At 37.7% G+C, this 22,672-nt stretch overlaps 2 protein-coding genes and 1 long non-coding RNA gene across 4 annotated transcripts in view; all 3 read right to left on the bottom strand.

The window, feature by feature from the left end:
• LOC306984773 (uncharacterized protein) overlaps window positions 1–8,960 on the bottom strand; it is a 57,596-nt gene extending 48,636 nt beyond the window's left edge. Inside the window, exons 1-3 of one of the 2 annotated variants that reach the window (XR_013794612.1) lie at window positions 8,836–8,960; window positions 4,168–4,284; window positions 330–3,980 (exon numbers count right to left, since the gene is read on the bottom strand). The gene's annotated coding sequence lies outside the window, so the exon portion shown is untranslated. Of the gene's footprint in view, window positions 1–329; window positions 3,981–4,167; window positions 4,285–8,835 lie in introns of those variants that run through there. The other variant, XM_079586464.1, reaches the window with a different exon arrangement.
• Window positions 8,961–11,810: 2,850 nt separating this feature from the next.
• On the bottom strand, window positions 11,811–14,790 carry LOC306984790. The gene is made up of 3 exons (XR_013794627.1): window positions 14,580–14,790; window positions 12,995–13,114; window positions 11,811–12,824 (listed from the first exon to the last, which is right to left on the bottom strand). It is a non-coding gene; the product is annotated as an uncharacterized lncRNA (long non-coding RNA).
• Window positions 14,791–20,216: 5,426 nt separating this feature from the next.
• Window positions 20,217–22,108, bottom strand: LOC306984775 (uncharacterized protein). The gene is made up of 2 exons (XM_079586467.1): window positions 21,979–22,108; window positions 20,217–21,789 (listed from the first exon to the last, which is right to left on the bottom strand). The coding sequence occupies exons 1-2, from the start codon at window positions 22,034–22,036 to the stop codon at window positions 20,921–20,923; spliced, it is 927 nt and encodes a 308-aa protein (XP_079442593.1). The 5' UTR covers window positions 22,037–22,108; the 3' UTR covers window positions 20,217–20,920.
• Between the last annotated feature and the right edge of the window lie 564 nt (window positions 22,109–22,672).

The raw sequence follows: 22,672 nt of genomic DNA, 5'->3' as shown, positions 1-22,672 counted from the left end.
TGTAAACCATGCAATACTACTATCAAAGCTACAAAGTATAGGCTTCAGAAATACTGCTGTGTGAAATAGTTCACCTCTTACCATATCAGATCCTCAGGATATTACCTGTGGGGTGCCCCAAGGTTCAATCCTTGGCCCCCTTTTATTTTTAGTTTATATCAATGACATGCCAGCTGCAGTAAAATGTAAACTGCTTTTATATGCTGATGACTCTGCATTACTGGTCTCTGGGGATGATATCAGCGGGATTGAGAAGACTCTAGGTAATGAATTAAATAGTGTTAGCAAGTGGCTTATAGACAACACACAGGCTTTCAATACATCTGGGAAAAACTGAGTGCATTTTATTTGGAACAAAAAGGAAGTTGTATAGAACAAATGTAGTTAAGGTCACATGTAATGGCACTAAAATAGTGTCTCAGAAACGTGTCACATACCTGGGGTTAACATTAGAGCAATCAATAACCTGTAATCAACATTAAATTCAATAAATAAAAAAAGGACAAATGAGAAACAAATAAAGTTCATTCTTAATTTAGCACAAATCTAATTTACTTCTGAGACTACAAGTATCTAGTTTTAGATGTAAAGTTATGTCAGTTTTCATGTTAATTCGCCTTTGGCTAAGCCACGCCCTAGAATGTAGATTGACCAATCACAGCGCAGCCAAGAACGAGCTGCCATAGAGGGTCCGACACTTTTTCACGGCGCTCCATTGACTTCAACGCAGGCGGCTCATATTTTTGGTCTCGGCAGGCTATTACCGTCGTAGTTTTATTAAAAATATGGTTAAACGTTGTGCCTGGGGCATTTGTAACACAGATACGTGTTTCCCAGAGAGGTTGGAGGGGGTGTCCGTTTTTCCCCCTTCCCAAAACCGAAGTTAAATACTGACAAGTGTCGTCTTTGGATTAAACTGTGTAGACGTCCTCAGTCAGCGAAACCCCTCAAGATCAACAACACACTTTTGCTCTAAGATACATTTAGCTTTTAACCTTACTGTGAAGTTATACTAGTTAGACAGTTTTATGCTGTTTAGGTTATGATTTCGGTTCTCTGCCCTAATTGATACGCTAGCACACGCTGCTAATAAATACAACTTTATACTCGCGTAGTCCGTTTGCTTTGTAAATAATAACGATTATAGAAGTGAATAGAGACCCAGCTTTGCATGAACAGTGTTTCTCCTGATATTGTGAGTCCCAGCCTCCGTCTCGATTAGGATATTCGGTGGTTCATTTTTTGACTGTGACCGTTATGCTTTTGCCTCTATTTGGATGCCTTGTTGTTGCTCGCGTTTCGCCGGTATGACTTAAATAAAGCCTTCGAACGCACACTGAGCCCCCTTTGCCTACTTCTATCGGACACTTTATTTGCTGCTTTATAAAAGTTTGATAAAAGTTCAGCAGGAAGAGCCGTCACAGCATAAGCCATGTTGATACCAAACCAGAGCCCAGATGAAGTTGTCGGAGGTAGCAACAGTAACTAAGGGGGGCGGGGCTTAGCCAAAGGTGAATTACTGTTTTTACTCAACATTTGTGCAGTTTTTGGAGGATTTATATCTTTTAAATTTCTATAAATAAATATTCTTCGTTTTTGGTCTTACATCACAAGTACAATACGTCATTTTAAACTGACAAGTTTTATTTGTGTACACTCACAATTGTCACACACAATTGAAGCAAGAACAAGAAGATGACGATCAAGTGTTAAAGGTTTTTTATAATCCACTTCAAAGGCAGTCCAAAAAGGCTGGCAAACAAAACACAACCTCAAGCATAGAAAGGGGCCGGAAACTCGCCGACATGAGAAATACATCTATCGAAAGCTTGAAATGTTCATTTTTAAATTAACCGATTCAAATGGAAAACTAAATGGAAATATTCTAAGATTATGTAATGAAATATACATATAGGTGTATGCACTATTCTGCTGAGATGACGAATCAGCATCGTCAATAATTAATTATTAAAATGCTCAGTGTCTGCTTACTGTTTGTTCACAACATTCATAATCACTACTTTTGCGTAGGCTATGTATAGGCAATTTCAAGATGATTTGGCTTATTAATAATATACATGTGCGATTAGTTTAATAATTGCCAAAATGAACGATGAATAGTCGACTAGAAAAATCTTAAAACGAGGGCAGGCCTAGATTACATCACTAAATTGTAACTATTTGAATGTCAAATAATTTTTAAGTACAATATTTGTAAATAATGGATGTGAAAGTCAATTTTGCTCACTTAGAAAACTTCTGCCAATGAGTTCGTAGTTTAGATGACCGAGTGAAACTCTTTCCACACGAAGAGCACTTGAAAGGTTTCTCTCCAGTACGAATTCTCATGATCTTTCAGGTTTCCTAAAGCCTGGTTCACACGGGACGATTTTAAAATTGTCGGCCGATTTTCTAAACCTGAGAGACCCCACACACGGCCAAAAAAATAAATAAAAAAAAATCACGGGTCTAACAGTTTTGGTCGTACAGTGTGTGGTGCGCAACCACACAGCAAAATCAACACATCACACACGAACCGATTTGACTCCTGAGCATTCCCAGGTCAGACGGGAAATCTTGCAAAATCCCTCGAGATCAAACGTGACTTGAGTAAACAATCATGGCGGACGAAGAGGATGCAGTGGCGATAGTTTGTAGTTTGTTTTTAATGGGAAAAAAAAAAACGTTATCCTCCATCTCCGACGTCCACCGGACTTTCTGGTGCGCCATACCGCTGGCTGTTTTGATTTTGTTTCCCGGTGCTTCCTCGCCGCCTCGCTTTCAGATTGGCTACACGCCACAGTCCACAGGCTCGTTTGGACACCACACACACGAGGTGAAATCGGGCCAAAAAAATCCAACATGTTGGATATCCCTGATTTGAGATCGGAGCGATCCCGACGTCCTTAACACACCACACGCGGCAGGAATATCTGATCAGATTATTTTACGATTATCGGATTAATCGGAGCATCCTTAAGATTGTCGGAAGGGGTGAATCGGAGCTAAAATCGGCCTAATTATCCTGCCGTGTGAACCAGCCTTAATGAAGCGAATCTTTTTCCACAGTGTGAACACTTGAATAGAATAGGGCATTTATATAGCACTTTCATATGTACTACTGTACACCCAAAGCGCTTTACGATCATGGCGGAGTCTCTCCTCAACCATCCCCGTCACTACACTGGGGCATTAGGACCCACACAGTCCACAGGGTGAGCGCCCCCTACTGGTCTCACGAACACCTAACAGCAGCAACCTGGTTTTCTCAGGAGTCTCCCATCCAGGTACTAACCAGGCTCAGCCCTGCTTATCTTCAGTGGGCAACCGGTCTTGGGCTACAGGTTGATATGGCTGCTGGCACTTGTAAGGTTTCTCTCCAGTATGAATTTTCTGGTGTGTTCTTAAGCGGCTGGATGTAATGTAGCTCTTCCCACAGTCAAAGCACACATAAGGTTTCACACCAGTATGAATACTCTCATGCACTTTTAAATGTTGCAGTCGTGAAAAACTGTTTCCACAAAAAGAACAAAAGTGAGGCTTCACACCAGCATGAACTTTAAGGTGTCTGCTTAAGTTTGCTGAAAAAACAAATGTTTTATCACACTGATCACAGCTGAACGATCTCACTCCAGAGTGAGAGCGCAGATGCTCTTTGAGAACGTTTTTCTGAGTGAAACTCTTTCCACACTGAGTGCAGGGGAACGGTTTTTCTCCAGTGTGAATCCTCATGTGTCTGTTAATATCTCCTTTATGAATGAAACTCTTTCCACACTCAGTGCAGATGAAAGATACTTTGACTCCAGATTTTCCAGCTTGTTTTTGTGTGAAATTCTCTTCAGTCTCTGAAACGACTGCATTTCCATCTTCATTTTTGAAATTGGGTTTTGGAAACAGAGGGTTGTCTTCATCTTTATATGTCAGTTTTTCATCTTCATTTGTAAAAAAATGGTTTGTGCCTTCATTCACTTCCATCAGGTCTGAAATCAACATAAATGTAAGTTAAAAAAGGAGAAATGAGAAACAAATAAAGTTCATTCTTAATTTAGCACTAATCTATTTTACTTCTGAGTCTATTAGTATCTAGTTTTAGATGTATAGTTATATGTCAGTTTTCATCTTAATGTTCCTCATCCGTCATTAAAGAGAATGAAGGAAAACACCAACCTATTTGTTCCTCTGTATCTTCATCTTTTATTCTGCAGGGTTCTTCCTTAATCTCCATCTTTACAATAGTATGTCCGTAGTTTCTCCTGGAGTAATTCCTCCTGCTTGCTTCTTCTCCTGTGGGAAGATGGGAATATTCCCAGCATTTAAACTCTCATGAACGGCTGTGGGAGCTTCACTGACTGAAGGAGTGAATTGTGGTCGTTGTTGCTCCTTTAGCAGATGATCATCACACTTACAATCACTCTAGATTATCCAGGTGCAAATATTCGGTCAAATAGTCATTTAAAAATGATTAATGATATTAATTAATGAAGTTTTAACTTCAAATTCCAACTCACCCAGCTGATATTTGAGTTGCTCTACCTTGAGATATAGTTTGTCATAGAATAAAAACCATCGTGAGCTATGCTGATCTTAAAGTCCACAGATGGCCATGTTCTCTAAAATCATCTAAAGCTCATGAAGGTTTTGGGAAACTCCCCATTTACATGCACACTTTTTTGCTATTCTTATTAAGATCGTTCTGATTGGCTGATTCCGGTTGACTGTTTACATGGGATGTTATCTAAACCGATCTGGTGTTTACATGTGCTGACGCTTTCAATCGGAATAATTTTGTGACATGCACACAGCTTGTCTGCCGCATCTGGAAGCTCATTATTTCCCACGTTTTCAATCCTGTCAAGATGGTGCATCACTTAATCGTCGCGCTAGTTTTAGGCATTAGCCGCGTTTCCACTGTCGGGCCAGTGCGAGCCAGGGCTTTAAACGGGCCGTGTCGGGCTAATAGCCTCTGGCCAGTAGCACCGGAAGTAGTCACACAGAAAAGTGGTTTACCATCTATTTCAAAAAAGAAAGAAGAATAGTTACATATTTACATCACATTTAGAAAGAATGATATTTTCTACAAATATGCCATCAAAAATACGACCCGAGGAGCTGTAGCACTCTCTCGACTCCCAGTAGGCTACAGTTATATTTTCAGTCAGAGAAACAGAGGAACAGTGATGGGAATAACGCCGTTATAAATAAACAGCGTTACTAACAGCGTTATTTTTTTCAGTACGAGTAATCAAACTAATTTCTGTTTCCTCCGTTACAACGCAGTTACCGTTACTGACAATAAAATGCGCTGTTACTATAAGAGTTCACTGAAGCGGTTTTCATCCGATTGGGCTCTCTCTCCGCCATAGGAACTGCAAACTTTTTTCTCTGGTGTGTGTGTGTGTGTGTGTGTGTGTGTGTGTGTGTGTGTGTGTGTGTGTGTGTGTTTCGAGGCGCCGGACTGGACAAAAGCGAAGCGAACGTCGTCAGTGCTCGAGAGAGCAGAGTGTGTCCGAGAGCACGCTCGACAGTTCGCGAGAGAGACAGAGCGTGTCCGAGCATAATATAGTTTATAATCTGCAACGTTTTAATTAGTTTACATGGTTTATAAAATAAAACTAAAAAATAACCTGCTGGGAACGTTCCCAGAAAACATATTTGTTTGACCGGTTGTGAACACGCGGCAAACACGACTAGAATTTTGCTTAAATACAGTTTTGTGTCTCTTTAATGTGTGTGTCAGATCGCTGTGTCGCCTCAGTTAAAGCCGCTCGTGAACCGATCATCTCTTCCTTCTAGTTCATTTATAGCATCAAATAAACATGAATGAACATCAGAAGGAATGTTGTTTTAAAGGATAATTCCGGTATTTAACACCTTGAGTCTATATTGTAGTTTGTTTTGGATGAACAAGAGTGGTGGACAACTTTTTTTGACAATGGTTCCTCTCTCGAGTTTTTGACTATAATAGAATTGGCCATGGACCCATTTAACATTGGAGTCAATGGGGCATGTAGTAGTAGGCCTACATATAACCTACTTTACCTGTGCTGTGCACGCAGTTGTTGTTGTCTCGTCTCTCCTCAGACGCGGTGCTGCAATGGCGAAATTATCAAAACGCCCACAAGATGGCGCCGTCTATCGGTGAATCCGATATTACAAAACCGATACCCGATTATGGGAAAATGCTTAAAAATCGGTAAAAATATCGGTAAACCGATAAATCGGTCGATCACTAATAAACATGAAAAAGCGGGAAAAGGGAGAATTGTCTGGCTCATTTTTATGACGTGTTTTCCAAGCAATACCATATATCAAATGTGTGAAATCAGAACGGTGTATTTATTAAAGATTACAAAGAACTGACAGGACATATTGCCACCTTGGAATTATAAGGTTCTATCTGCATTCTGATTGGTTTTGAGATATTGAGCTTTAAAGTTTTTGCATTCCATTCGACTGTGTAGAAAGAACCTTTTTTTTTTTTTTCTAAATAAAAAGTTCAAAATGTACACAACTTAAAAAACATCACATAATGTAAAGAAGTGGTCACAGAATAAGAATATGTGAATAACTTAATTTTTACAAAAATGTCAGACAGAACCTTATAATTCCAAGGGGACGATTTTATGACAAAAGATGGTTACATAAAATAAAAACGGTAAGAATGGACAACGTTCCCCCTACATTCACATTTTGTGTCAAACTGGATATGTAGCATAAGTATAGTTAGTTAACAAGTTAAATTTTTCCTGGGCGCGAAACGCGCTAGTTTGTTGACAACCGCGTCATCAACACCGACAGTTTTCCACGCACGCTATTGGATGAAGGCAACAAATACGTCATGAAGGTCGGACCCCACACGTAGCTGCTTGCTCTATTCGCCGGGCAAATAATTTGGAGAAAGTTACCGATATTATAGTTTAGGGCTGTCACTTTTGAGAAAAATCAAATTCGAACGGATATCAAATACCAGCCTATGTATTCGAATATATTCGAATATCTATTCCGAATATCGAATAAAAAGTGACAGCCCTATTATAGTTATGTGCAAAGTATGTGAGTGGCAACAATTTTTATTTGCTTTGTTGAAAAGCGTAGCAGTTACATATAAAAAACTGGGTTATCCATCACCACAGATCGTCCGAAAACACGAAATCTCCCCTCGGCCCACCGTCTACTGCTTTCAAACGCTCCCGTGTGTATCTGTGCAAGCGCTCGCTGAAGAGCGTTATTGATGTATATTTACAACATGTTTTTGAAGCGCTGATCATTGTAGCCAATCACAGACATATTTGATGAGTGCATGAATATTGCCGGCGCCATTCCGAGGTGTTTACGATTCTGCTCAAAGCGTCACACTTTTTTCACTTCAGTACCGACTTGGTACCGAAGTCAGTGCTTTTGCCAACACGAATACAGAGAGAGAGAATATATGCATACAAAGAATTGTGATTGGGTCAGGTCACAGTGTATTCGCCCCTCCTTTAGCTGGTTGCTTAGTTAGAGATGCATATTAGATGCTTTTGTTTCAATCGGACTGAATTAATCCGAATGATGAATCTGAATGTAGTTTAAACATGAACGCTACACATGTGATCGGGGTTGCTATACACAAGCTTAAAATCAGAATAGGTATACTGCACACATATACAGTTTCCTGCTGTTTGCTCATAATACCCATCTCCTACATTGGTTTTTATTTGTTTTAAACAGTAGGCTTAATATATTTATCCATTTCTGGTCATAATTTGGGGACAATGAGCATATGAACCGTTGTTGTACCGTGTTTTATCACACAGTAAAAATCCTTGGTGGGACTGAGAGGCTAAGCAGCGGGAAAGATCCGTGACGTGTTTCCATGCATTATAAATCCAATACAAATAATTATAATATAATTCATAATTCCACATAAAAAAATAAGTAGGGCTATTCTTTACACAAATTATATTAGTCCCGTACGCAGCTAACAATAGTTAAAAACGATATATTTGCTTACTGCATTTGATGGCATTACACTGTATAACAGTGTGAAGTTATTGCATTTTTTGTTTTCTAAAAAGGGTGAAGTTGTTGATTTTGTTTCATAATAAATGATCATAAAGATGATGGATTTTATCAAACTAAGTATTGTAGTATAACCAACCAACAGGAGAGCAGTGATGTGTGAACTGAATTTGGTGACAGTAACGTTACAGTGTGTCACAGTGAAGCTATTTAATAGCCTATGTTTAATAATATTAATGTGTAGAAGGGTTTTGCACTTTGCAGCCCGCCCGTCTCTTAATAGCCGGGTTAGAGACAAATTTATATTATAAAGCAAGTTGAGGAAAATTGGGTTGTAGCTCGTTGTCTATGTTACTGTGATTGTAAATATGTGTCGTTTGTGTTTTAACAAATATCATGAATATCCAGCAACTTCGAATAGCCTATGTGAACAGGCCTATATTTCCAACTTCACTAAACTCCTTGAGTTAAGCACTGACCGCATTTCTTTATGTTTGAGTCCATGTTCAAACACTATGAAACGCCCCATTAACGCACGGATCTCTGAAGCCCTGCCAGCGGGACCGTGTCTGTCCGAGCTCACAACATGATTAGCGTGACTGGGAACGCGAATATCTTTGAGAGTTTTGCGTGGGAATAAAATGAAATAGTCCTCATAATCCTCACAAATTTCAAATAAATTGAAAAAGAGTCAGTAACGAGTTTACGTTTCACATCACGGGCGTAATGACCAAAGATCAGTTAGTTAATTTCGATGAATCACTAAATTAACTGACTCGTTTAGTCGTTTGGATTTAGATTTCTCCTAATCAATGATAAAATAAATGTACTCACAGTTTGAAAAACAGCAGATTTAGAGCAGAATAAACGGTTGTGTTCCACTTCTCATGTTTATGCTTTGTGTTCCCTCTTCTTCTTCTTCTCCTAGACTCGGGTGTGTGTCATTGCTTCGGTTGCTCGAGCGCCTCTACTGGCGGAAACCATATTAAACTATCTAACATTCATAGATTATAATTGATACGACAACCAAGATCAGATCTGTTATCTTGTTTGAGATTATACAAACACTATCTATCTCCCCAAATATGTTTTGGGATTTGGGATAAATATTGAAACTTCGAATAAGGAGTTTGCAACTCGATTAGCCTATGACTCCGAACTGTCGAGTATTACAGATGTTGTTGATTTTAATGTACATTTGGACTACATTTTAAAGTTAGATGGTAACTATTAATAAAAATGTGAGAGTTAAGAAGATTTACCTCAAAAACTCCAGTTCTTCCCGAGCAGCTCTGCAACTTGACTTGACTTAAAATCACAGTCCTCACAGTTTGATAAACACTGAATTAAATCCGTTAATGCACTATGTAATTTGTGGCGCTTAATAAACAAAAAGTAACGCGTTTTTGCGAGAAGGGTATTCCTGCACAACGGGAGGCTGCAGTTTCAGGACCCCAGTTTTAGGACCGCAGTTTTAGGACCCTAGTTTAATGTGACAGCGCCACCTACAGAACTGGATTACCAAAAACACAAATTTAACCCCTTTCGCGGCAAAGATAAAAGATCACATTGTTGATCACAACAGATTGTTGTTCAACATTCATTACTCGTTAAAACATCACACTCTTACTTATTTTATCTGGACAAACTGAGCATCATTAGAAAGATTTAAGACTCGATAGTGTTTATGATAAACAGCGAACACAGAGAGATCTGGGTCTCCTCTTCCTGATTTGCGTCAGTAATGTACGCAAGTCTCATTCGCTGTACAGCTGTCAATCATCTCACGTGGTTCAACGTGACAATAATCCTGCCCTTCTGCATGACGCGGTCCTGTTATCCGTGATAACAAAGCTAAGACACATCTCTTCACCTGAAACAAGAAGCTAATAAATGCACGATTTCGAGTATATGTGGTTTGTGTGTGATTTTCGTGCAATTTTGGGTATTTTCATATGAATTAAGAATGTTTACAGTATTGCCAAGCAAGTATAGCCATTAGCTGCATATAAATTGCTTTATTATACCATATTTCAACATCTTTTTATGACTTAAAACCATTTTAAACCGCGACCGGAATATGGTACAAATATCCTATCTTACTCGATGGTGGTTTAAAGTGAGCTTTAAGTAAAAGTTTAATATTAATCTTTTAAATTGTGTCGTGTAGCTTGATGCTACTTGCTCTAATCCACCTGCTGCAGGAGCTATTCTATTCCATAATCTTATTTGTTAATATATATATATATTTTCTAATGAGACTTAGGATCAAGGTGGATCTTGATACTATGTACAAACTAAACCACCTGGATCCTAGAACTGCGGTCCTGAAACAGCACCCGCCGCTATATCATCCAGTTCGGTAGGTGGCGCTGTCACAAAAAACTAGGGTCCTAAAACTGCGGTCCTAAAACTGGGGTCCTAAAACTGCAGCCTCCGGTTGTGCAGGAATATACTACTGGTTTTTGCGGAAGAACATTGTAGCCGGAGCTACTTCTTTTTCTTTTTCTTAGCCGGAGCTAGCTACTTCTTTCTGTTTATGTCTATGTAGAGTGATTCGGTTACTCCGCGGCGGTTGCGTCCCGTTCATAGCGGTCAACACTCCCGTTTTCCCCGGGAGTCTCCCGTATTTCACACCCATCTCCCGCCCCCCTCCCGTTTTGTCCTTTCTCCCATGAAACTCCCGTGATTTGTTCCCAAACGTCGTTACATCAATAATCACATCAATGTATTATTCCAAGGTTGCCCAGTTGCCAGATCTTGTATGAAACCCACCCTACTCGCGCAATACACACATCATACACATTTCAACCCATTTGTGAGCTCAACCTGACAACCTACAACTCAGTAGCGCTGTTGACGTGCGCAGATCGACGCGGGAAATTGAATAAAGCGATCACTGGTAGAAATGGGAGGAGTAATTAACGCAGCATCCATTCTGTCATCCTTTGGCTGGCGTTACATTATATGATGCGCTTTTATTATTGCAAATGCTTTTAAACCATTTACGCAAAGACAAATTGAGCGCCAGAATCGAGTTCTCTTTCGGCTTGAAGTTGACCGAACTAACACACGCAATTCTGCAAAAATGTCCGTTTTGTCGAGTATCCTCACAAGAGCAGACTGAGCACTCTTAAATGAGTTAAATAGCCTAGTTTTAAATGACAGTATAGCCAGATAAAGCTGTCTGTCAGTAAAGTTAATCACAGAACAAAGGGAACAGAGAAAAACACTCACTGCTCTTGACTAAAGAACATTTGTAACTTTAATAAGGATTCATCTATGTATAATTTCACATTTATGCAGTGCAAACTGTTTGATAGGCTAACTTTATTAAATTTCTGTACATTTCCTACCTTTTAGACAAATATTTAAAATATACTGTCTTTGTTTCTACATTCATTTGGAGATTAAATGTGAAATTATGACATTATAAAATTTATTAAAAACATAAGGTTTTTATCGTGAGTAGCCTAATCACATAATTTTTCATTTTTAACCAAGCCACAAAAAGGGTAAATATAATAAACAGGCTAAAAGTAGTGATGGCACTTTCAAAACACTGCTTCATGAAGCTTTGAAACTTTTACAAATCTTTTGTTTTGAATCAATGGTTCAGAGCATGTATCAAACTGATACACGTGATTTCAATAAACGAGGCTTCGATATATACAAGTATGATTATATATAAACGAGTATGATATATATATATATATATATATATATATATATATATATATATATATATATATATATATGTGTGTGTGTGATTACATTTTGTTAATTTTTCACATTGTGCAGAGAGATTTCAATGCAAAAAAGTCTTCAATATTTAATGCATGTCTAAATGATAAAACAAGTTGTTTGAAATATGGATTATTATTTAATAGACTATTGTTGCTATTGTTACACAAACGCCTCACAATTGCACAATTAATCCAAATAATTAAACTCCACAAATAAACAAAACACATCCCTTCACAAATCGTTTTATGGCAGCACTAGTTTTCTATGAACTATTATTTTGACTTTCCCCAAAGGTTCCACTAGTCAAACAATCAAACTTCAACACAATTTTTTGCAAATTATCCAGCTTTTTATTATTAATGTGATTGTCAAATCAGTTATTTGTAAGTGTATTATTTGTAAGTAATGGATCTGAACATGAACTTTGCTCATTAGACGACTTCAGGCAATACTTATTCTTATGTCGCTGTAGATGAGATAATTGGCTGAAACTCTTCCCACATGAAGAGCACTGGTACGGTTTCTCTCCAGTTGCGGTTTCTCTCCAGTGTGAACTCTCTGGTGTGATTTTAAGTGGCCGGATATAATAAAGCTCTTTCCACAGTCAGAGCACACATAAGGTCTCACACCAGTATGAATACGCTCATGCACTTTTAAAGATGCAAGATGTGAAAAACTCTTTCCACAAAAAGAACAAAAGTGAGGCTTCACAGCAGTGTGAACTTTAAGGTGTGATCTTAAGTTTGATTCCACAACAAATGTTTTCTCACACTGATCACAGCTGAACGATCTCACTCCAGAGTGGTTAAGCAGATGATATTTGAGAGATCTTTTCAGCTTGAAACTCTTTCCACACTGAGAGCAAGTGAACAGTTTTTCTCCAGTGTGAATTCTCATGTGTACTTTAAGGTTTCCTTTCTGCTTGAAACTCTTTCCACACTCACAGCAGGTGAAAGATCCTTTGACTCCAGATTTTCCAGCTTGCTTTTGTGTGAAATTCCCTTCAGTCTTTGAAACGACTGCATTTCCATCTTCATTTGTGAAATAATGTTTGTCTTCATCCACTTCCATCAGGTCTAAAATCAACATATTCAATTTAAAAAGGACAAATGAGAAACAAAAGTTAATTCTTAATGTAGCACAGATCTAGTTAAATAGTAACTAGTTTTAAATATTATTGTTATATGTCAGTTTTCATCTTAATGTTCCTCATCAGTCATTAAAGAGAATGAAGGAAAACACCAACCTATTTGTTGCTCTGTATCTTCATCTTTTATTCTGCAGGGTTCTTCCTTAATCTCCATCTTTACAATAGTATGTCCGTAGTTTCTCCTGGAGTAATTCCTCCTGCTTGCTTCTTCTTCTCCTGTGGGAAGATGGGAATATTCCCAGCATTTAAACTCTCATGAACGGCTGTGGGAGCTTCACTGACTGAAGGAGTGAATTGTGGTCGTTGTTGCTCATTTAGCAGATGATCATCACACTTACAATCACTCGCAATTCTTCAGGTGCAAATGTTTGCTCAAGTAGTCATTTAAAGCTATCACGATTTAAGTTTTAACTTCAACTTCCAACTCACCTGGCTGGTATTTGAGTTGCTATACCTTGAGTTATAGTTTGTCATCGTCAACTAAAGCTCATGAAGGTTTTGGGAAACTCAGCGGTGGTCAGTGAAAATCCAACCCACATTAAACACACCTGAGCCAGTTAATCAAAGTCTTCAAGATTACTAACACAATAACAACACTGATATAAGCAGTGTTGGGGAAAGTTGCTTTTAGAAGTAATGCATTACAATATTGCGTTACTCCTTAAAAAGTAACTAATTGCATTACTTAGTTACTTTTTTAGAAAAGTAATGTGTTACGTTACTTTTGCGTTACTTTTCCCACCTGGGCTGGGCTTGTTTTTTTATAACACAAAAGTTATATTTTTGGGTAAATGTAAAGACCCTTTCACAGCAAAAGTGAAATAATAATCCTCAGACTGAAGGACATGTGTACAGTAGAGGAAAGCACAAGCAAACCTTTCTATCTATCTATAGTTATTTTTGCTTATTTAACTGAATCATCGAAGGTCAGAAGCAAGTACATTGGCATAAAAAATTATGTTTTATTTAACATATTTAGTTATTGGAGGTTTGCATAGTATTCCGATTCAGCATTTCACTGATTTTATTCATTTTGAGGAATATTGATTATTTTTGTGCAAGTGAGAGGAGTAAATGCTCACATTTAGTTTAGAACTACAATAAACATGTTCTCTCTCTCTCTCTCTCTCACACACACACACACACACACACACACACACACACACACACACACACACACACACACACACACACACGTGAACTGTCAGTCAATAAATGGGAAAACAAAGTAACTTGCATTACTTATTTAAAAAAGTAACTCAGATATTTTGTTGTAAATTTTAAAAGTAATGCGTTAATTTACTAGTTACTTGAAAAAGTAATCTGATTACGTAACTCAAGTTACTTGTAATGCATTTCCCCAACACTCATATAAGAATGCGCTGTTTATCTTTCAATCAGTTAAGAGACATTATGTTAAAAACGAGACGCGGTCAGTGAAGAAGAAAAAACGCAAGGGCCAGAGACATGTTTTTTATTTTTTAAAATGAACGTATGATCAAATTATATTTTAAATTTGGCGCCGCATTTTTCTAACGTGAATCAAACTTTATGTCCGCTGCAAAGCTCCATATTTTATTTACAGTGAGAATAAGATTGAGTCTCATATCATGTAGAGATGTTGTAACGCTTTACACAGAGGGCTTGCCTAAATGGTTGTAAAGTGTAAACAAACACTCACGTATCTGATATTCCACAGTGGATATCAGCGTCGTCGATCCCACACACACACGGGACAGTTTGCAAAATACTCCAGTAACAACTGCGTTACTGAATATAAATAAAACAGGGTAAGAGCAACAGAAATATAAAACAGGCTTTACATGCGATGATCACAGCTCGCGCTCCTCATACCGACTGGCCACTCATCCAATGAGAGTGCGTTCCGCCTTAAAGGAGCAGTACCTAATTCTACTAGTATAAATAAATATAGTTATTTAGAAAAGTTATGGAATAGTCTATCTATCTACACCCCCCCCCCTCCCTCCCTCCCTCCCTCCCTCAAAAAAAAAGTAATACATTTGGATTCAAGATTCGATACCCACACTAGCCTACTGTTTTTTTTTTATTAATAAAAGTTAATAGACTCTTTAGAATCATTTAGATTTAGGGTAATCCTAATAAATATGTAAACAAATGTCTTAAAACGCTGCATATTTTAAAGCAGCTATAAATGGAGAAAGATTTTTTATGGTTTTTGAGATGTTGTCAAAGTAAAGACAAAGCAACAGTTCTTCAGTGATATGACGATGTAAAACTCCTGTTCTGTCCGAGCTTAAAGCATTAGTTGTCCGATTTTAGATTTTTCCCAATAAAAATAAAATGAATGTACTCACAGTCTGATAAACACAGTGAATTGAATCAGTAGCATACCTACTTGTTTATGAATCATGATGGATTCAACAAGATCACATGGTTGAAATGAGAGCAAATGGCGTCATCTAACATCTGTGGCGCTGCCAAACTATTGCCATAACTACATACATAGAAGCTCATGCAAGTTATTCAGAGGATCGAGACAACACAAAATCAGCTTAAACACAAGTTCCATTTTATTTCTTTTTTTAAATTGTTTGTCAAAATACAAGGTATAAACAGTGTAAGAACTTAAGTAACATGAAACCTTCTTTCTTAGCCTACTTGATGGCAGCTGTAAAACAAGTCACTGCTGAATCACAGACACATGAACTTTTCCTGAGCAGTTTCATCTTCTCTCAGTGATGTGTTTGTCTGAGTCCATATTATGAGAGGAATCGCCTCTTAAAATTTACATTGAAAATATATCTGGTGCCATTTTTGTATAAAGAATAAGTTGTTACTACTATTGGTTCATTAGCAATGCTGAATACAATGTTAAAACCCTTGATTTAATGGAAACTAAATTAAATCTATTCATTATACCTAAATAAATCACAAGTTTTATTCATTTTTATTCCTTACATTTTCACAATGTGCAATACTTCAATATTTAATGCATCACGTATAAACAGATAAAACCAGTTTGAAATATGGATTATGATTTATTAGAGTAATGTTGCTACTGTTACACAAATGCCACATATGCAAAATTAACGAAAATAATTAAACTCCACAAAGAAACAAAACACATCTCTTCACAAATCGCTTTATGGCAGCACGCTAGTTTTCTGAACTATTATTTTGACTTTCCCCAAAGGTTCCACTTGTCAAACAATCAAACTTCACTACACATTTTGGCTAATTATCCAGCTTTTCTGAAGGTCAAATTATTTATTTTTAAGTGTATTATTTGCTAATGGATCTGAACATGAATTTTGCTCATTAGAAATTCGACAATGCTTTTTCTTATGTCGCTGTAGATTAGATAATAGGGTGAAACTCTTCCCACATGAAGAGCACTGATGCGACTTCTCTCCAGTGTGAACTCTCTCATGAACTTTCAAGGTTCCTGACTGAGAGAAACTCTTTCCACAGTGTGAACACTTGAACGGTTTCTCTCCAGTGTGAACTCTCTGGTGTAATTTTAAGTTGCTGGATGTAATGAAGCTCTTCCCACAGTCAAAGCACACATAAGGTCTCACACCAGTATGAATTCTCTGATGCAATTCTAAAGATTGCAGTTGTAAAAAACTCTTTCCACAAAAAGAACAAAAGTGAGGCTTCACACCAGCATGAACTTTAAGGTGTTTTCTTAAGTTTGATGAAGAAACAAATGTTTTCTCACACTGATCACAGCTGAATGGTCTCACTCCAGAGTGAAGGCGCAGGTGATCATTGAGATTATTTTTCTGAGTAAAACTCTTTCCACACTGAGAGCAGGTGAACGGTTTTTCTCCAGTGTGAATTCTCATGTGTAGATTAAGATTTCCTCTTTGACTGTAACTCTTTCCACACTCAGAGCAGGTGAAAGATCCTTTGACTCCAGATTTTCCAGCTTGTTTTTGTGTGAAATTCTCTTCAGTCTTTGAAACGACTGCATTTCCATCTTCATTTTTAAAAAGAGTTTTTTGTAACAGAGGTTTGTCTTCATTTTTATATGTCAGTTTTCCATCTTCATTTGTGAAATGATGGTATTTGTCTTCATTCACTTCCATCAGGTCTAAAATGAACATTAAATTACAGTTAAAAAGGAAAAATGAAGATGTAATTCTATAGCACAAAGTTTACTACTGAGTCTATTAGTATCAAGTATTATATGTATTGTCATATGTCAGATTTCATCTTAATGTTCCTCATCAGTCATTAAAGAGAATGAAGGAAAACACCAACCTATTTGTTCCTCTGTATCTTCATCTTTTATTCTGCAGGGTTCTTCCTTAATCTCCATCTTTACAATAGTATGTCCGTAGTTTCTCCTGGAGTAATTCCTCCTGCTTGCTTCTTCTTCTCCTGTGGGAAGATGGGAATATTCCCAGCATTTAAACTCTCATGAACGGCTGTGGGAGCTTCACTGACTGAAGGAGTGAATTGTGGTCGTTGTTGCTCATTTAGCAGATGATCATCACACTTACAATCACTCTAGATTATCCAGGTGCAAATGTTCGCTCAAGTAGTCATTTAAAAATTATTCATGATTTAAGTTTTAACTTCAAATTCCAACTCACTGGCTGGTATTTGAGTTGCTCTACCTTGAGATATAGTTTGTCATAGATTAAAAACCATCGTGAGCTATGCTGATCTTAAAGTCCACAGACGGCCATGTTCTCTAAAATCATCTAAAGCTCATGAAGGTTTTGGGAGACTCAGCGCTGGTCAGTGAAGATCCAACCCACATTAAACACACATGAACCAGTTAATCAAAGTCTTCAAGATTACTAGAAATTTGGGGCAGATGGTGCTAAGCACTTTTCCATCATGGAGGATCTTCAGCTGGTTGATCTTCAGTATGAAAATATTTCACTAGCATTGTGCACATTATTTAACATGTTCTCATAATTGTACATAATTTTAGGGGTTCTGGGGAAAGTTCTTTACAATATATAACTTGTATATTGTTTTTAAAAATAAATAAAAGAAACCTGTAAGGTGCATTAAACCTATTGGTTTGTGTCTGTCTTCACTTTGTGCTTCTGTGGATTTGTATAATTACATTTGAAAAATGAATAAGAACAGAGTTCTGCAGATACAGAGGATCCTGAATAGGATTGTTTTTTAGGAAAAAAGGTCTGTGGTGAACACAAGCTCAAGATATTTTCTCATTTTTTTATCTATGCTATAAAATACTTCAATAATACCTGCTTGTCTTTTATTAAAGTCCCCGTGAACCGGAAGTTACAAACGACTTTTCTCCAGTGTTGTGACATATTTCCAAGTGAAAGGATATTGAACAGAGGGCAGGGTTTTAATTTAGCGCTCCTCCTCTCCATCTCTCGCTCATAGCAGAGTAACGGCTCGAGGGGAGTTGCCACGCCCTCACGCCAAAGCACATGACAAGTAGAGAAGAGAAGTCGTTTCGAGGGGGGAGGGAAAGATAACGTATTTGATTAAAGATTATATGGGTACTCTTTTGCAAGCCCCCAGATATCAACCAAAAAACGTCAAGCCCCGCAACCACCAAAGCCTGCGGGCCCCGCTCGCCCTCCCCCTGTGAGAGCTCTTCGGCCCCAACACCAGGGCCCACACCCTCCTCCTTCTGCTCGAGGTGAACCAAAAACAACTGATACCAGCTCTCAGTGATATGTGTCGGGTCCCCGCTATGATAACAGTAACTTTCTCAAATGTTTACAGAACAAGCGGGAACCCTGTGTGCCTGTATCTTTCTCTATTGCTTTTCGATTACATGGTAGAAAGTCTAAAGCCTTCAAAAGCCGTACAGCAAACCCATCTAATCTGGTGCCTATTACACGCCAAACTAAGATTGCTCTAGGGACATAAAGTAAGACTGTTAAGTTCGCACTTTTAAACATCCGCTCACTTAAAAATGAATCACTTCTACTCAACGACTACCTACATACAACCTGGATTTTATGTTTCTAAATGAAACTTGGCTAGATGACAACTGCAGTGCAACTGTCCTCAATGAAACATCCCCTCCTAACTTTACATTTATGAGTGTCTGCAGAGCGGGTAGGAGAGGTGGGGGTGTAGCTGCTCTTTTTAAAGATGTCTATCCATGTAAGCAAATATCTTTTGGTAATTACCCGTCTTTCGAATATCAGGGTATTGTGTTAAAAGGTGCTCCACGCATTTTACTAATCATTGTTTACAGGCCTCAAAATACTCTCCAGTCTTTGCTGAGGACTTTACAGAACTGTTATCAACAATTTCCTCTGAGTTTGACTGTTTTGCTATTGCTGGAGATTTTAACATTCACATAGATAATGCAGAAACCAATATGGCAAAAGGCACCAGCGCGATCACTTGCATTTAACATAAAATACTCAGTCGTTTTTGGTCTTACATCACAAGTAGCCCAATACGTCATTTGAAACTGACAAGAAATTGTCACACACAGTTGAAGGAAGAACAAGAAGAGGATGATCAAGTGTCAAGAGTTTTTAATAATCCACTTCGAAGGCAGTCCAAAAAGGCTGGCAAACAAAACACAACCTCTAACATAGAAGGGGACCGGACAAAGAGTGACTGTGAGGGTAAAACTTATAAAACACACACAAACGAGATAATAAAACACAGCTGAAACACAGAACTCATAATAATGGTAACCAAGGAGACAAACGAGTGGCGGGAAAACAGAACAAAGGGAAACGGGAAACTTGTGAAAATAACTGAAAGTTCATGATAATGAAACTGAGAATGAATGTGTAGTATGTAATGCGCAACGTGACTTGACGTGCAACACCCAGTTATGATATTCGGTAGGGCCTAGTTGAATCAGAAACCAGGAACGTCTACTGGAGAGAGGAATGATGCAACAGGTGAGTGACCAGTCGACGCAATTTTGTTCTGATTCAAAGAGAAAATTATAATGATAAAGAAAATAGTTCTCTTCGTGGTTTGTTTCAGAAAGATGAATGACAAATATGACCAATTGCTAACAGTCAGTAAATCAAAACTGACTCGACTCGACTCATGTTTCTTTTAGAATGGATGATTCAACAGCCTAAAAGTTTCGATTCAATTTGATGAAGTTCCACAGTTTCATACAATTTGTGAAGAAAGAAAACTCTCAAAACCAATAGTTTCTTTCACCTTGACCCAAGTAACTTACAATAATAAAACAAAATAATACATTCAATAACCAAAATGTACAAAGAGAAATGTAATCATTTATTGGATTTGACTCAACACACAATGCAATTCAGAATTCTTTCCAATAAACCAACTTTTCTTTCAATAGTAAACAGTATGTTCAACAATATGAGTTGGAAATGCGGGAAAGATAAATTCATTCAGTTGAACAAAGTTTGTGAATCAAAGATTCAGTTTAAAGAGTTGTTCAAACTTCTCTCGATCAGTTCAAGTACAAAAAGCAAAGTCTCTCCATTTCAGAAGCAAAAATCAATCAAATCCACGAATCAAAGTCCTTTGAGTCCAAAAAACAAAAGAAAATTGGAAATATCCTACCAGTTGATGGTTTCAAATTATGGTTCAAAGGGGAAACCGGTCCATGGGCACTAGTCAGCTCGCCATTTGTGCACATTTAATTGCATCCTCTAGACAGACGATTCATCTCCAAAGGATTATTTATGGCACAAAACAGGACACGTTCACATAGGAAAAAAACAGAGAACAAGAAAACCCAGCCAAAGCGAGATTGCATCACATATTCACTTATTATCGCTCTGGGATTTTGTTAGATTATGATTATCGTTTGGTGCAAGGAGTTTTGCCATTACTTTTGATTAGGCTATGTATAGGCAATTACAAGGCTCATTATTATGATTTGGCTTATTAATAGCAATTGTATAATAATACTAATAGCAATTACTCAAATAATCGCCAAAATGAACGACGAATAGTCGACTATAAACATATTTAAAACGAGGGCAGCCCTAGATTAAATCACTAAATTGTAAATATTTGAATGGCAAATTATTTGTAAGTATAATATTTGTAAATCATGGATGTAAAAGTGAATTTTTCTCACTTAGAAAACTTCTGGCAATGCTTTTTTTCATGAGTTCTTAGTATAGATGACCGAGTGAAACTCTTTCCACACGAAGAGCACTTGTACAGTTTCTCTCCAGTATGAATTCCCTGGTGTGTTTTTAAGCGGCTGGATGTAATGTAGCTCTTCCCACAGTCCGAGCACACATGAGCTCTCACACCAGTATGAATATGCTCATGCACTTTTAACTGTTGCAGTAGTGTAAAACTGTTTCCACAAAAAGAACAAATGTGAGGCTTCACACCAGCATGAACTTTACGGTGTGTTCTTAAGTTTGCTGAAGAAACAAATGTTTTCTCACACTGATCACAGCTGAACGATCTCACTCCAGAGTGAGAGAGCAGATGATCATTGAGAGATCTTTTCTGAATGAAACTCTTTCCACACTGAGTGCATGTGAATGGTTTTTCTCCAGTGTGAATTCTCATGTGTACATTTAGGTATCCTGTACGTATGAAACTCTTTCCACATTCAGAGCAGGTGAATGGTTTTTCTCCAGTGTGAATCCTCATGTGTCTATTTAGGTCTCCTTTATCAAAAAAACTCTTTCCACACTGAGTGCATGTATGAGGCTTCTCTCCAGTGTGAGTTCTCATGTGTATTTTAAGGTGTGATTTATATTTGCAACTCTTTCCACACTCAGTGCAGATGAAAGATTCTTTGACTCCAGATTTTCCAGCTTGTTTTTGTGTTAAATTCTCTTCAGTCTTTGAAACGACTGCATTTCCATCTTCATTTTTGAAATTAGGTTTTGGAAACAGAGGTTTGTCTTCATTTGTATATGTCAGTTTTCCATCTTCACTTGAGAAATAATGGTGTTTGCCTTCATTCACTTCCATCAGGTCTGAAATCAACATATTAAATTCAATTAAAAAAGGACAAATGAGAAACAAATAAAGTTCATTCTTCATTTAGCACTAATCTAATTTACTTCTGAGTCTACTAGTATCTAGTTTTAGATGTATAGTTATATGTCAGTTTTCATCTTAATGTTCCTCATCAGTCATTAAAGAGAATGAAGGAAAACACCAACCTATTTGTTCCTCTGTATCTTCATCTTTTATTCTGCAGGGTTCTTCCTTAATCTCCATCTTTACAATAGTATGTCCGTAGTTTCTCCTGGAGTAATTCCTCCTGCTTGCTTCTTCTTCTCCTGTGGGAAGATGGGAATATTCCCAGAATTTAAACTCTCATGAACGGCTGTGGGAGCTTCACTGACTGAAGGAGTGAATTGTGGTCGTTGTTGCTCATTTAGCAGATGATCATCACACTTACAATCACTCGCAATTCTTCAGGTGCAAATGTTCGCTCAAGTAGTCATTTAAAAACTATTCATGATTTAAGTTTTAACTTCAAATTCCAACTCACCCGGCTGATATTTGAGTTGCTCTACCTTAAGATATAGTTTGTCATAGATTAAAAACCATCGTGAGCTATGCTGATCTTAAAGTCCACAGATGGCCATGTTCTCTAAAATCATCTAAAGCTCATAAAGGTTTTGGGAAACTCAGCGCTGGTCAGTGAAGATCCAACCCACATTAAACACACATGAGCCAGTTAGGCAAATCAAAGTTTTTAAGATTACTAGAAATGTGTGATGAGACAGATGAGACAAAGAGACAGCACTCATTAAGATAATAAACGATATTCGCTTAAATACTGATACAGGCAAATTATCAGTGCTGGTACTACTCGACCTCAGTGCTGCATTTGACACTGTCGATCAC

This window comes from Phoxinus phoxinus, assembly GCF_949152265.1.
Source record: "Phoxinus phoxinus genome assembly, chromosome: 17".
In the NCBI taxonomy this organism is placed as follows: Eukaryota; Metazoa; Chordata; class Actinopteri; order Cypriniformes; family Leuciscidae; genus Phoxinus; species Phoxinus phoxinus.
The sequence above is the reverse complement of the archived record's forward strand: the minus strand, read 5'-3'. Positions and strand labels throughout refer to the sequence as shown.

What these genes read in the sequence shown, in the direction of transcription:
- LOC306984775 (XM_079586467.1), bottom strand. Translation starts at nt 22,036, where the DNA reads ATGGAGATTAAGGAAGAACCCTGCAGAATAAAAGATGAAGATACAGAG. An exon ending in AGATACAGAGGAACAAATAG is followed by an intron (nt 21,790 to 21,978) that starts GTTGGTGTTTTC and finishes TGTTGATTTCAG; the next exon opens with ACCTGATGGAAGTGAATGAA.